Source organism: Rhodamnia argentea, chromosome 7 (assembly GCF_020921035.1).
Source record: "Rhodamnia argentea isolate NSW1041297 chromosome 7, ASM2092103v1, whole genome shotgun sequence".
NCBI lineage: Eukaryota > Viridiplantae > Streptophyta > Magnoliopsida > Myrtales > Myrtaceae > Rhodamnia > Rhodamnia argentea.
The window spans coordinates 6,289,291-6,304,913 of record NC_063156.1 but is presented as its reverse complement, the minus strand read 5'-3'; the positions used below and the strand labels follow the sequence as shown (position 1 = coordinate 6,304,913).

The 15,623-nt window shown below is 40.9% G+C and overlaps 2 protein-coding genes across 3 annotated transcripts in view; one reads left to right on the top strand and one right to left on the bottom strand.

Annotated features, from left to right (window-relative positions):
- The window catches only part of LOC115746805, a 959,385-nt gene that overhangs the window by 872,907 nt on the left and 70,855 nt on the right, over positions 1-15,623 (bottom strand). The gene's annotated exons all lie outside the window — the stretch shown is intronic.
- LOC115754474 (homeobox-DDT domain protein RLT2) lies at positions 188-15,068 on the top strand. Of its 2 annotated transcripts, XM_048282070.1 has the most exons (19): positions 188-1,207; positions 1,319-1,777; positions 3,449-3,531; positions 3,926-4,169; positions 4,278-4,330; positions 4,447-4,536; positions 4,643-4,807; positions 4,890-5,112; positions 5,869-5,969; positions 7,044-7,130; positions 7,250-7,399; positions 7,858-8,013; positions 9,439-9,648; positions 9,737-10,423; positions 10,509-11,063; positions 11,292-11,921; positions 12,035-12,139; positions 12,393-12,647; positions 13,971-15,068. In XM_048282070.1, exons 1-19 carry the CDS (start codon positions 1,018-1,020, stop codon positions 14,790-14,792), a joined length of 5,265 nt encoding a protein of 1,754 aa, XP_048138027.1. In that variant the 5' UTR covers positions 188-1,017; the 3' UTR covers positions 14,793-15,068. The 2 variants fall into 2 exon arrangements, with proteins under 2 accessions (XP_048138027.1, XP_030549342.2); XM_030693482.2 differs by having other exon boundaries at positions 3,926-4,330.

Here is a 15,623-nt window from a genome sequence, read left to right as displayed (position 1 = left end):
CACCGTACCGAAAACCAAGAAGCGGGTCGAGAGATCTTCCGGCCCCACCTCAAAAGTCCCTGAAGAAAAGCACCGCATTAAATTAATCGAAAATTAAAAAGAAAGAGAGTCATAAGCAAGCCCCATCTCTTGAACAGCAGAGAGAGAGAGAGAGAGAGAGAGTCTAGAGAGAGAAAGCACGAGGAGGAACCCAACAAGGAGAGAGAAGCTTATTCGCGAATCAATCCAATCCTTCGCTTCAACTTCACTGATCCAATTACGACATCGATTTTCTCGAGAACCCAACAGGGAAATTTGATTTTGTTTTTTCCTCCCTTTCAGACATACAAATCCAAAACCATTATCGCCAACACCCCCACACATCTCTCTTTCTTTCCCCCCTCTCTTTTTTTTCTTTTCTTTCTCCCATGGGATTACTATTGTTGCCCGCAAACTTAATTTTATATCAACGACAAGAAGAAAACATGCGAGAGATTAAAGAAGCCGAGACTGCCGTTGTTGGCAGTCGTTGCTGCTGCTCTTGTTCGTCGCATTCATCGTCGCAATCACTTTCTCGTAATTATGGGGTGGATGGTTTTGGTGCTTTTAACGCTCCAGTTCTTGGGTTGTTATTATTATCGTCGTTGGTGCTATATTTCCACAAATCTGACCTCACATCGCAATCGATACAGAGACGAGAGAGAGAGAGAGAGAGAGGGAGCGAAAAGACTCGAGAACAAGTTAGCAGTATTTTCGACTTTTTAATTTTCTTATTTGGTGGAGGGGGGAGAGAGAGATAGAAGGAAAGTCTTTTGGGTGAATTTATATTCCTCGCTTTTTCGTCAAACCAACAAAAAAGTCATTTTTTTTAAAGAGGGAGAGAGAGTTTTTCTGGGCGAGAGAGAGCGAAGTTCTCTTCTCGATTTCTAGGGTTTGTGTTCGTCCCTGTGTTCGATTCTGGGTCGGAAATGGAATTTGGTTTCTAGTCCTTCTTGAGCCTGTTCCGATCCGAGGCTTTTTCTTTGGGAGGTCCGAGCAATGGAGGAGGAAGAGGAGATGGCTGTAGCTGCTGCCGGTGCTAGCAGTAGCGGCGGAGCCGACGCCGGGGGAGGTGGAGGTGGAGGTGGCGGTGATGCTGAGAAGAAGAAGCCAGTCGAAGGAGAGGGCAAGTCTAAGCGCAAGATGAAGACTGCTTCTCAGTTGGAGATTCTGGAGAAAACTTATGCTGGTACGAATGCTAACTAGTTTATTTGCACTTGTATGTTGCCTTTTCTGATTCGTGTCAACTGTTTGTTTGCGCGTTATGTCGATTTTCACTGTGAAATTGGCGTTGATTCAGTGGAGCCATATCCATCCGAGGCGATAAGAATTGAGCTCTCAGGGCAATTGGGGCTTTCTGATAGGCAATTGCAAATGTGGTTCTGTCACCGGCGTTTGAAGGATAGGAAGGGACCATCCAAACGGCAGCGTAAGGACTCCCCAGCTGCTGCCGCTGAGCCAATGTTGGCCGGTGGGGATGCAGCAAATGAGCTTCCCTATGGTGTTGTTGCTGGATCAAGTTCGTTTACGCCGGCTGTGGATCCATGGAGAGCCGCCCCACGGGTCGGGACGGCTGTTGCACGAATAACTGGTGATTATTCGGTGGTGAAGCGGCATTATGAGCCAGAACCATCATTGGCTGAGCGTCATGCAATTGCATTTGTGGAGGCACAGTTGGGCGAGCCTTTGAGGGACGATGGGCCAATTCTTGGGATGGAGTTTGATCCTCTGCCACCAGGTGCATTTGGCACGCCTATTGGTGAGTTGAGTTCCCTGCTTCATGAGCATTCTAACTTGGATGTTTCTATTTTTGTTTAAAATCAGGGAATGGCAATTTGATTTGGTGCTTGGTAGTAATGTCTTGTTGATGCATTAACTTTTTAGTACTTGAATATCACATGGAGCTTGACTAAAGCTGTCTGTTGGGTGATTAGATTCTAATGGTCTGCGAATGTACTTGGGAGAGTAGGAGTGAAGTTCAGAACAAATTGATGTTGCTCCCCACTGAAGACAAGGCAAGGGTGGCTGAATAAATGGTTGGTGTTTTGGATATGGAAATAGCGAACTGGAGTGCTCCAGTGAGCAGAGCACTTCATCTGTATTTGAACGATTTAATTTATGGTATTTCATAGGTGGTTCGATGAGGACTTGAAATAAATGGGTCAGGGTACTACCAAGCACTAGGGGCCAAATCATGCAAAAAAATTTATGTAACCAGGTTAACTTCATCGAAAAGAACTTGTCGATGCAATGTGTCATGTAGAACTTATGGCATTGTGAGCTACAATTTGGAAACGGTGAAGATGTAAGGAAGATACAGAGGAGCAAATTCCTGTGCATAGGACAGTCCTTTACCAAGGCCTCCGGCCAGGATCTTGACAATAGGGAATGGAACTGTTGAAGGTAAATGGCAGGTGTCGCCGTCTGCGGAATTTTTTCCTCCTTTCTTGTTTGGAGGAATATTGGAACGAGCTGCTTGAAGTTTATCTTGGCAGGATATAATAGGGCTATCGATTGGGAGTGCGACCTTTAGAGTTTTGAGGTTTAGCTTTGGAGTCCAAGGGCAAAGATTTTTTTCTGACGCCTTTAGCCTTGGAGATTTTTCTAAGAACAGGATAGAGTGGACCTGATTGTCTGAGTGGTTTACTGGTCACTGTTTGGGACAGTAGTTGCATAAAAAGGCTTCGTCCTGTAAACACCCAAACACTGCTGTCAGTAATCTGCACTCTTTTGTCTTTATTTGAGTAGATAAATGCAAAAATATGAACTATTGATCCTTAGTCTCAATCATACAATCCAAGAAAAGTTCGTCACTATATTCATTATACTCCTTCAAGTGCAACTTTATCCATTTCCTTTTTTACGTTTTTTCCACTGACAATTCAAAACTAACGCTAGATTACAGGAAATGAAGAGAACCTTGTTTTCTGGCCTGTTGTTACTTGAAGTTAGATCAGTAACTTATGAAGAGTTTCTGCCTCTGATATAGAATAGAACTTGCTGGTTTATATGCAATCCATCATGTCAATGCAATAAGAGGTTGTAGGATTCGCTGTAGCTGAATATGGTAAGACTCTGTAGTATGTTTCTGTTCTTGAGAGACAAGAAAGGACTTTCTGGAGTTTGCTTTTTTGTTGCCATTAGCTTGTTAGTATTCGATTTGATAACAAGATACAGGTGGCTGAAGGAGGTCACTCATAAGTTGCTGCTTAATGTTTCTGGTGTGTTTTTTCACTTGGGGAATGAGGAATGTCTGGTTGTTGAGTCCTTTGAAAGAAAGCTCTTTGAAAGTAATCATTTGGTGTATGTCTTGTCTGATTCATTTTAATCCTCTTTCTCGCGGAAGGTGTTGTAATGACCGAAGTAGCTGCTTTGTAATCTCCCATTGTCTCTGCCACAACTGAATTCCATTGTGCTATATATGTTGCAGGAGGAGCAGTGATGGGGCAACATAAACAAACTGGGAGATCTTTCGAGGCCAAATATGAGCGCTCTGATGCTAAGTCAGTTAAGGTCAGTAGATGTCTCTATTTAGAATGAAGCAACTATGCATATTCAGGACATTTGATAAATACGCATACAGGGACTGAAAAAGCATGCTAATTTTAGTTCATTTATGAAGAATAAACTATATATGAAAAATCCACTAAATGATATAGGATAATCTTTAAACTGTAGCTGAGTTGGTTTTTCGTTCTAATGACTGGGCTCTACAGATTTGAATTTGTTCTAGCAGAGTTGAATATTTTAGCATAGTTTATTTGTACTGGTTAGCTGACAAGTAGCCAGCCCTGCCCCCTATTCATGAAAAAGAAAAGGGACAAACAACCACCCCCCCCCAAACACACACAAAAAGGGTGCAGCGGATGAGGAACTGACGTGAATCTGCCATATGTGTTGTTCTTAGGGTGTTGTGCGTCCAGTCCATGAATACCAGTTTCTTCCAGAGAAACCAAGTGTTAGAGCTGAGACATATGAAAGAGTTGTTCCACCATACCATTATGGTTCAGATAGTATGGTTTCAGCTGGACCTTCATTCCTGCATGTGAATGAGTCAATGCCCTCTGGATATGGCCTTCAAAGTCGGATGCCTATTTTGAGTCTCCTAACTCCACCAGGCAAGCCAGGGCATCTCTTGGCATCAACTCCAGGAGAATATGATTTAGATTCATCAAAAACGTCTTCTACAAACTTGGAGATTGAAAAGAGTCTCGGTGCTCCCTCTGTTTCAGCTTTGGACAATCCGCTTGTATCATCAGACAGACGGGTCATTCACAATGAGGAACTATTGCGAGCTGAGAGAAAGAGGAAGGTAATTTCTTGGATTCTGAAGTATTTTGAAGTGTGTATAGGTAGATGTCTTGTCTGTAAATTATCATCTTGCAGAATGTTTCAGTAATTCCTGTCTCTGAACTATTACCTGTACAGAGTGAAGAGGCTAGAATACAACGGGAAGTTGAAGCTCATGAGAAAAGGATTAGAAAAGAATTAAAAAAGCAAGATATTTTGAGACGCAAGGTACGGGTGTGCTGTTTTCCAGTGAAGTTTATTTGTCGTCAGTTGGTATTATTGCATGTTTAAGTTCACTTGTTGCCAATTAATATTATTGCATGTCTGTATTTAGAGAGAGGAGCAAGTAAGAAAAGAAATGGAGAGGCTTGACCGAGAAAGGCGAAGGGAAGAAGAAAGATTGCTGCGAGAGAAGCAGCGAGAGGTAGAGAGGTACCAGCGTGAGCAAAGGCGTGAATTGGAGAGGAGGGAGAAGTTCTTGCAGAAAGAATCTAGAAGAGTAAGCTTGAGAAACCATGGTTTTTCTTTTCTTCTCAATTAACATTGCTTTTTCAACTAGTAAATTACTGGTGCGTACGTAGGCTGAGAAAATGAGGAGAAAAGAGCAACTTCGAAGAGAAAAGGAAGCTGCTAGACTTAAAGCTGCTAGTGAGAGAGCAATTGCCCGCAGAATGGCAAAAGAATCAGTGGAACTAACTGAGGATGAACAATTGGAGCTAATGGAGTTCGCAGCCTCAAGCAAAGGGTTACCTTCAATAATGTCTCTTGATTTTGAAACATTGCAGAATCTTGAGTTATTTAGAGGTTAGTTGTGGAATCTCTGGTTGGACATTAGATTATTTGTGATTGTGGCAGCAGATTATCCTGAAAGCTATTTATTTGTCCTCACCAGTTAGTGCAAATCAATCTCACAAGCCTTTAATATAAAGGCTTGTGAGATCATCAAATTGTTCTATGCGTGATAGCTTCTGGAATTATTTTAACATGGCAGTAGTGGTGAGTTGCATGAATGTAATCTAAGACTTACTTTAAGCTGGAATTTACTGGGACCTTGGGTTCTTGACCTGAGTGCAAGTAGCCAATGGCCAGGTTGTTGTGTCTTTAATACCGAGTCGTGTTTTAACCTTTCTTTTCAGAAAATCATGGTAGATGATAGAACTGCAAGCAAGTTTTGGCAGGATTTGAGATCCTTAAAAGTCCATGCTAACTATGTGCCAGTAAACTTTCTCACTGGATTCTTACTATATATGATTGCGGTCTACTTATTGTCCTATTGGTAGAGCAAAAGGAAAACTTTAGATGAACTCAATTGCTGAAACCCTGGACATCTGAAACGTTTTAACTGGTAGCAATGTTACTATCAGTTGAAGAAGGAAGCCCAGGTCACCTGTCATGTTTGGCTCCAAATTTTCAGCTTTTAGGTTGTGTCTACGGATTGGTTTATGCTGAAAATGTTGCATTCATTTTAAGCCCTCAATAGCTTAATTGAATTGAGCTCATGGGGAACAATTTTAGTGATGCTGCATATGAAAAGGCAGCTTATATTGTCTATTATTCCAGATTCCATGACTGCATTTCCACCCAAATCTGTGCTAATGAAAAAGCCATTTGCAATTCAACCTTGGTCGCATTCTGAGGAGAATATTGGGAATCTTCTCATGGTAAGCTTGAGCTTTGTTTCTCCTCATATTTGTATTTGTTTTTGCTTTTCTCATGTCCTTTTATCTTCGCTTGCTCCTTTATCCCTTTACTTTGGGCAAAAATGTTGAAAGAACTCCTGATTTTTACTCTAGTTAATTTGCTCCCTCTTATTTTAAATAGTTCGCATCTTGAGGTTTAACATGTATGTGTACAAAAGAAAAGTTACCTAGTGCTTATCCATGATATTCTGTGATCATTATTATATCTTCATTCATAGTCACAATGTCTTTCAGTTTTAATGTTGTCCAGCTGAATGTCAGACACCAACTGTAGATTCTGGTTGATGTGAGATAGCTTGTTGTACCTTTCCAAGATAGAGGGCACAAAGTAAATTCTAGTGCAATGATTAGGCTGGTTTTATTTCTTTTAAAGTCCAATGTTATCGAGGAGAAGCCGGGGCAGAGCTTAGGTAGATTACTTCTTAAGGCTGCAAACAATGTGTAGAGCTTTCCTAGAATCAGTGGGTTAAGATATTACGGTTCTGGAATTTTCTTGCTGTATTGATACACTGGAATTTTAGTTGCCAGGATGTAAGATCTGTTGTGCCGAGTATCGTTGTGTTTTGCCATGCCCTGATCCCCACACAATCAGCATCATACTCTGAGGCCTCATGGGCATCTTATATTAGCATGTTAGCTTCTTATAGACTGTGGTTTGTCACGTTCCTTCAAGGAGTTGAAGTGTCACTGTGAATTTGTAGTTGAAAGTTCTTGCTTATTCTAATTCTGTTTATGATACATTGCTAGTGGACAATTTTTTCTCAATGAACTATGATATTCCTAATAATGTAGAAGTTGAATATGTTGCTTTTGTACCCTATGATTTGTTCAAAACAGCATTTTCGTGTCATAAAATTTGTAATACTGTGAAAACAATTGATAAGTATCGACACTTCTCATAATTACTGTGGCTATATAGCCTTGCTTTTCCAGTGACAGAAATTTGGTTTGTGCATGAACCTTTGGAATCTTAAATATTTCATCACCATGCAAATCTTTTCCTGAAAGTATCTCGGGTTTGTTTCTTGACTCTAGGTTTGGAGGTTCCTGATAACTTTCGCAGATGTTCTTGGTCTGTGGCCATTCACACTTGATGAGTTTGTCCAAGCTTTCCATGACTATGTATGTTCTAATTTGTACTTATTAATATCATTCCTCAAAGAGTCAATATCTATAAGATGGGAGCTCATGAGCCATCTTGCTTTCTTCTCTTGCTAAGCATATTTTGCCTTGTGATTCAGGATGCAAGGTTGTTGGGTGAGATACATGTTTCTGTCTTACGAACAATCATCAAAGATATTGAAGATGTCGCAAGGACACCTTCCACAAATGTGGGAGCAAATATAAATAGTGTTGCTCCAGGCGGTGGGCATCCACATATAGTTGAAGGGGTGAGCTAATTCTTGTTAGTTCTTATAACTGTTTGGATTGTAATTAGATCCAGAGTGTTTTAAATATTCAACATTAGATGGATGACACGTGTGCTTGTGAAAGTGTGACTTGTTTCTTGTACTAGCAGTGGACTTAACAAAATTCTAATTGTTTTATGGAGGACATTACCAAGATTTTTATTGATTATTATTATTATTATTATACAGAGCAGGAGGGTTGTTAATGTCTTCATTTCCTGGAAGTTGTATAATTAGCTGCCAATTTTTTTTCAATGGAGAGAGAGAGAGGGAGGGAGAGTCATGGCATCATTTGGCCTTTTCTTCATTGGGATGGAATATAAGGATCGTAGGAACATCCTTAAGCTGCAGTCACTAAGAATTGGAAATTATGATCCTTTCTTCTTTTTCTGCTTTGCTCGTTATTCATCAGCAAAGATTAACTTAGGCATTCCTTACAGGCATATTCTTGGGGTTTTGACATTCGGACCTGGCAACGGCAATTGAATCCGCTTACATGGCCTGAAATATTGCGGCAGTTCGTCCTTTCTGCAGGATTTGGGCCACAACTAAAGAAAAAGAATGTTGAAGCAGCATATCTTCATGATGATCATGAGGTGATCTCGTATCCATCAAGACTATCTTGGAATTTTACTACTAGTAGCTGTCATGTCATTACTTGCTGCTGCTTGCATTGCAAAAAGAGTACAGCAATTTCTATGCTTCGAGATGCATACTATTTCCTTGCATTTCTTTATTCGATGACATATCCTTTTTGAGTTTTGTGGCTGGAGTTTGTTCTAGATGCCGTAGTGGACATGGAAGGTATGTTAGACAGCCTAGATCTCTCAAAAGAGTAGTTTGAAAATGACTGGGACCAGTTCCCCCTTTTTTCCTCGAGATTGAAGCTGGTATTTAGTTGTAGGACTAGAACAAGGTGCCATAATTAAGGATAACCGTGAGAACTACCAACTCTTGTAGTCTTTAACGTTTTGCATTTATTTCTTTATCTCATTATATTGGTAATGCCAAGAGCGAGGATTCTTTATTCATGCATCTGTTTCTTTTACTTACTTAATGGTCATTGACTTTGCTTTATTAGTTGTTTCACAGTCAGTATAAGCCTTAGGTTCACACATCATGAAAAAGTTCAGAATACCATGGAATCTCTTTCACATAAGCATGGATAGTCTTTTGTTTCTGAATATGCCAAACTGAAAAGTGTTGCATGGATTTGCTTCCATTTTGTGCCTTTTTACAGTTTTTCTGGGTATCTTGAAGTGACATTCATAATTGGATTTTTATCTGGTATGTGGCTGCACTGGGTATTGTTCTCTTTGAAACAAAATTCATTAGATTATGACAACTGACTATCTAATTGACTTTATCACGAGGAGTCCTGTCGTCATTCCACCTCCAGGATGCTTCATTATTCCTTGAAAGTAAATTTTCTGCCACGTTAGCAGAAGACCGGAGAGTATTCGTTTCTTGTAATTGTCAACAGAAGGAGTCAGGTGTTTTTTGCTGTATAAAATGTATGGTTCGAGGAATTAGTCTAAGAAGACGATTTCTCTAGTTGTCGTTGACTCGAAAGAAGACTGTTGATCGTATGAGCTTAGGAACTATTTTGCTGCTTGGATCATCGCATCCTAAGTTGCTATATTTTGTTGCTGCTTAAGATTTTAGATATATTATGTTGGGGCTGGGGGTTGCTTCATGCTTCAGGGTGATGCTAGTTTGAGACTAACTTGTCAAACATCCTTTCCATGCCTTTTGATGTTGGTTGTGAATATTCCAACTGTCGCATGGGATTAAGGGTTTGTAAGCCCTTCTAATGGTCCTTTGTGCTTTACTGACAACCAAAAATGAACTATTTTTATTTGTTGAAACTATGAACCAAATGGATTTGATATGCTAAAAGTGAAAGGAAAGGGCAAAACTCTGCAGCCCGAAACATCCTGAGTTTCTTCGCTCTGCAGTACTGAAAAGTGAGGTTCTTTTAACTCACATTAAGGTTTTTTTCCCCTCCACTGCAAGGGCAGGGTAATGATGGTCAAGATATAATTTCTTTCTTGCGAAATGGTGCGGCTGCTGAACATGCCTTTGCCAAAATGCAACAAAGGGGATATTCTAATTTACGTAGATCAAGACATCGTTTGACCCCTGGAACAGTCAAATTTGCAGCTTTTCATGTTCTCTCTCTGGAGGGAGATGAGGGCCTAACAATACTCGAAGTTGCTGATAGAATTCAGGTGAGACTGGATTTGTTGACTGAAAAACATGTTTGATCATTTTGTCATTTAAGGTATTAAATATTTTCTTCATGGTTTCTCTTGGCAGAAATGTGGACTACGGGATCTTACTACGAGTAGGACTCCAGAAGCATCGGTAGCTGCTGCTTTGTCAAGAGATACCAAGCTTTTTGAGAGAACTGCTCCGTCAACGTACTGTGTCCGACCTTCTTATAGAAAGGATCCTGCTGATGCTGAGGCTATACTTTCTGCTGCTAGGGAAAGGATTCGAGAATTTAAAAGTGAGTTTGTTGATGGAGAGGAAGCTGATGATGCTGAAAGAGATGAAGACTCTGAAAGCGAAAGCACAGAAGACCCTGAGGTGGAAGATTTAAATGCTGAATTGAATTCGCAGAAGGAGGTCTCCCAAAGAGATGTCGATCTACTTGAGGGGAAAACTCTTACAGGTAATGGAAAGGATGATGCTGATGTTATAGACATCTCACAGAATGGCCTGGAGACAGCGAATGGGGAGTCCTCTTTGAAGCGTCCTGAAGACTTGATCAAGAATGAAGATGCCAGTGCTCCTGTTGACGGAGATGTGGGTGTCATTCAGGATGAAGCAACTGATAATCAGGGAGACACCGATATTGATGAAAGCAATCCTGGGGAGCCATGGGTGCAAGGACTTATGGAAGGAGAGTACTCGGACCTTTCTGTTGAAGAGCGCCTCAATGCTCTGGTTGCTATTATTGGTGTTGCAATTGAAGGGAATTCAATACGCAATGTTCTTGAGGTAAACTATTTGTCTCTTTTCGTCGAGCAGTTGGATATGATTATTGTAATCGTGTTTATGGTCTGAAATGTGAGCGACTGTTCAGGAACGCCTGGAAGCAGCAACTGCATTGAAGAAACAGATGTGGGCAGAGGCACAACTTGATAAACGCCGAACAAAAGAAGACTACTTGATGAAGATTCACTATCCATTCCAAATGGCAAGTAAAACTGAAGCTAACCTCACAAATCTATCGTCAGCTGAGGGAAAGCTAAGCCCTTTGCTTGCTGTTGACAGTGGTAATAATGACATGTCACTAGATCCTGCTATTCATCGAGAATCAATGATCGATCAGCAGAATGCGAGTCCCTTCATAAATTCTGAAGGGAACCTGCAAATGCAAGATATTCCTGGTGGTTCAGATAATTTTTCACTACATCAAGTAGGATATGCTGCTGAAATGTCCCGCTCACAGTTAAAATCCTATATTGGGTATAAGGCAGAAGAGTTATATGTATTTAGATCATTGCCTCTTGGTCAGGATCGAAGGCGTAACAGATACTGGCAGTTTGTCACGTCCAATTCAAGAAATGATCCTGGCTGTGGTAGGATCTTCGTTGAGTTGCATGATGGGCGATGGAGGATAATTGATTCTGAAGAGGTGCTGATCTCTATCTTAAGTGGCTGTTGTATGATTAAGTTGTTAGTCTACATTGGTGGGTATATTTGTGCAATGTGTTATCTATCATTTTGCCCATGCCTCTCTTAGAGTATAGCAATAGTAGAGGCAAGTGTTACCTGCCTTCTTAGAGATATTGCTGGCTAACATATTTCTTTTTCCTTGACATACATTCTGCACAGTTCTAATCTATCGGTGTAATGCATGCAGGGTTTCAGTTCTTTGTTAGCATCTTTAGATGTACGTGGGATTAGGGAATCATATCTTCACTTCATGTTGCAAAGGATAGAGTCATCCTTTAAAGAATCTGTTAGGAGAAATGCAATCTGCATTGGTGGCAAGAGATCAAGTGAAGATAAAGTCAAGAGACATGCTCTTGAATTGGCCTTTGGCGCTGATGGCATAGGCATTGAAAGCCCTAGCAGCTCTGTATGTGGAGTATATCCTGAGACCTCAGAGACCTCCACATCGTTTGAAATTGAGCTTGGAAGAAATCAACATGAGAAAGATGGTGCTCTGAAGAGATATCAGGAGTTTGAGAATTGGATATGGAAGGAATGCCTAAATCCTTTAGTACTATGTGCCAGAAAATATGGGAAGGAAAGATGTGTGCCACTCCTTAATGCTTGTGATCGATGTCATGAGATATATTTTATGGACTGTGATGACTGTCCCTCTTGTTATTGGAACTCTACAACCTCGAAGAGCAACGTATATTTCTCTGGGTCTGCTTCACCTTCTGAGCACAAATTGCATATGCTGTCGGACCCTACTAAGTATACTTCAGTGTCTGCCCCTGTGAAAATAAGATTGCTTAAAGTTTTATTGGCTTTGATGGAGGCAAGTTTATCCTATGCTTTCAATATCTTCAAGCTCTTTTCACCATGTTATGTTGAATTGTGCTTCCCTATAGATTTTTGCAGCTTATGGTTTTCTTAATGTTCACTTGGCAGGCTTTTGTTCCTCCAGAAGCTCTTGAATGCTTTTGGACTGATGATTATCGCAAGTCTTGGGGTAGCAAGCTGCAAACTTCATCGTCAGCTTCAGACCTTCTTCAGGTTCTAGCTAACTTGTTTGTTTATGCTGTTAGTGTATTGAATTTCTAGCAATGTTATCCCTCTTCCAAAAAACAAGGAATTGCCTTCCCCTTTCACTTTATGTGCCCGGAAGCATTTTTCCGCTGGATTTTAAAGAGTGGGGTAAAGTTATATACTCCATTGGTACTTTTGTATTGTCTTTTCATTGCTTGCTTTCATACTTTTCTTGCAAAGTCTCTCTCTTCTCAGAACCTGTTCCTTTTTTGGTTTTCAGGCTTTGACATTGTTGGAGAGTGCCATTAGGAAGGATCGTTTGTCCCCTAATTTCGAGACTACTAATGAATTGCTGAGTGTCTCTTCTGCATTTGCTGCTGATATTTCTGCCAGTCTTGATGCTTTGAATTTACTCCCATGGATACCGAAAACGACAGCTGCAGTTGCCTTAAGGCTCATGGAATTTGATTCAGCTATCTCTTATTCGCTCCATCAAAAGGAGTCTGCGGTTAATAATGGTTCTGGGGACTTTGAGGTGATTTCCCTGTTCAATATAGTGAACTTTGATTTTTTTCTTTTTATCAGGTTGCATCATGATAAAAGGAGGTACATAGTAGTGGAATGCCTGTATGATGCCAACTTTCTTATGGCCAGTCAATTGTCTTGGTAGATAATGATGATAACTATTGATAGTGACGTGATTAGAACTTTTTAGTAGCTTTATCATAAATGCTTGTTTTACCACCAAAATTGAAGGAATTTTCTAATTTTTAGAAATCAAAGAAAATTTTCATGTGACTTGAATGGTAATATATGTTAGTTTTTAAAGATTTGAGGTGTTAGTGTTGAATCTCAAATTGACTTGTACATGAAGCATCAAGTAGTGTCTGCAAAAGGTCTAAGGGCTGTCTAATTTTGACTTATTTTAAGCAAGAAGTTATAAGTTATCTATTAACTTTCCCCAGAACTTCAAAATTATAGCTCGGTTATGAAAAATTTTCAATGAATTCAAACTACTTTAAAAGCTCATATCTGAAATTGTTATGGGTGCTCAGTATAATCAGAGTCAACTATCAGATGCTATGGAGGTAGAAGTAAAAGAAAGGTCACTCTTAACATACCCTAATAAGGTTTTCCTTCCTTTAAAGTAGGATTGAAGGTGAGATTAAAGAGCCAGGGCTGCAAAAGTTTGCTGGTTGAATTGGAAAAGAAAAGCATGAAAAAAAAAAATGAGTATGCCTATTTAAGACTTATTTACCTCCAGGAATTTAGTTCCTTTTACTGGGAAAATGGGCAAATTACAGACAACCTGGTTATATTGTAGGCGGTGTTTTAGACACAGAGTTGACCTGTTCTATGAATTGGATTAGGATCAAGTAGATTCTGACCTGTTTTGATCAGTGAAAGTGGAAATTGATAGTGCAAGGCAGGCTTGAAACTGGACATGCGACTCTTTGATGATGGATCATTACCAGTAAAACCGAACTGTCCAATAGCCAGTGTTGAGACTATATATTATGCAGTTAGTTGCAACTGTTCAACCAGTTACTGGAAGACCTCACAGGTTATAATTCGTATTTCTGATTTCAGTAAGCCAGCCCCAGTTGAATTTGAGTTGTAGGACCATGGTTTGAAAAGACTAAAACTTCTTTCACTTGGCTTGGCTCTTATAATGTCACATGCAATTTAGTCTATCTTCAAGTACTAATTTGTTTTGCTGAATATTGATCCAGATTATACAGTCCGCGAACATAGTTTCAGAATTTACGCATGAACTTTGTGGCATAAGCTGATTTTTGTGCTTTAAATCCTTGCTGATTGTTTGTGCAATTTATGGTTCTGTTCTTCCTTTTTCCAGAAGTTTCCATCAAGATACATGGGAACGAGGAGTTGGCAGAACCATGATAGTGCAGCAACTCCTTTTCGAGGTGGGCCTCTAGATGAAAACTGGGCCGACCCTGGGCTAATAGTCTCTGGGTCAGGTCGGCGACGGGGACGGGGAACTGGAAGGGGCCTTGGTCGCACAAGCGGCCGGAGATCCCAGAGACGGGTACTCGGTGGTTCTAAGTTTGACTCTGGCAAGAGAGCTAGAGTGGCAAATGGTGAGCGAGGGCGATCACGTGGACGAGGCGGACGTAAGCGAGGACGGCGTAGCACTAGAAATCGGCAGAGAGCAGTGAAAAAGGAAGTCCCTGTTCTTGGTGAAATTGACACCCCAAAAGAACAGATGATGGAGGAATCGCCGGATGTCTTGATTGAGGATGGATGGAACGGCGATGAAGGAAACAATGTGGGGCTGAATTTGGAGGAAGCCGAAAATAGCAGTAGTTCAGAGAGTTCAGAGTACGAGGATGAAGATGGGCAAGCGACTGGGTCGTACAGATATGATCTCGCAGCAGATGACTACACTGGAGGTCTCAATGGCAAGGCTGATGAATTGTCGGAAGCAAGCGATGAAAATATAGATGGCAATGAGGAAGTTGAGGAGGAGGAGGACGATGACGACGAGGATGAGGGAGATGATATCGTGGACGATGTAGGCGGAGAGCTAGACGTTCGCGAATACATAAATGGGGAGTTTGACGAGGAGGAGGAGGAGGATACAAGAGCTGTTGATGGATTTGAAAATGTGGACCCTGAAGAAGGAACAGGATCTACATCTTCGGAGTACAGTGACTGAAGATCCATGTTATCCGCTGGAAAATTGTACTCCATATTGTTTCAACGGCAGGTTCCTAGAGCTACATGTATCTAGAGAGAGAGAGAGAGAGGTAGAAATCAGCTCAGGTATTCAAGGCAATTCTATCACACGCAGATGTATGTATGCTCGCCGCTGCACTGTACTCTGATCAAAATACTCCCTCCCTACATTTGGTGATAATGAGGGAAGAGTCTTGAATATAAAACTTCTATTTCAATGGCCTAAAGAAGATGACCTCCATCTCGCTTCCATTCATATTTTGGCTCATCTGACGTACTTGGATTTGTCCCGCCTAGCACTTGATAATGTGACTGTAGTGCCGTGGCTGCCACCGAATCTGGTTGCGGTACTGAACCCATTATTTTGGAACAGTTGTTTTCAACGCGCGACGCAGCTTGTTCTGTTACAGTCAAGAACCAAGTCCCCTATATTCCTGATTCTCCTTATGGTGTGTCCAAATGCGTCTGCAGTTCAACTTGTGGTGTTTTTTTTTGGCGACTCCGTTACATTACCGTGCAATCATACGCGCAGGCCGTGATTGATCGAAGTTAGAAGCCACCTTCGAGGAAAAGTGGGTGAAAAAGAGAACATCGCACTCCTTTCTTCGAGACGGAAAGAGAAGGAGAGAGAGAGAAGAAGCAGTGATGACTAACCCGATCGATCTTCTGAACAAAAGTACGCTTTCTATACTCCAAAGTTCTGCATGAGAAGCTAGGACTGAGATTTCAAACCCCCTTGGGGATTTTGAAAATGACAATACAAACTCGATCAGGATTTTCAAAATGATAATGAATTACTTTCTCGATTGTG

What these genes read in the sequence shown, in the direction of transcription:
- LOC115754474 (XM_030693482.2), top strand. Translation starts at nt 1,018, where the DNA reads ATGGAGGAGGAAGAGGAGATGGCTGTAGCTGCTGCCGGTGCTAGCAGT. An exon ending in TGCATTTGGCACGCCTATTG is followed by an intron (nt 1,778 to 3,448) that starts GTGAGTTGAGTT and finishes TATATGTTGCAG; the next exon opens with GAGGAGCAGTGATGGGGCAA. An exon ending in AAGATATTTTGAGACGCAAG is followed by an intron (nt 4,537 to 4,642) that starts GTACGGGTGTGC and finishes GTCTGTATTTAG; the next exon opens with AGAGAGGAGCAAGTAAGAAA.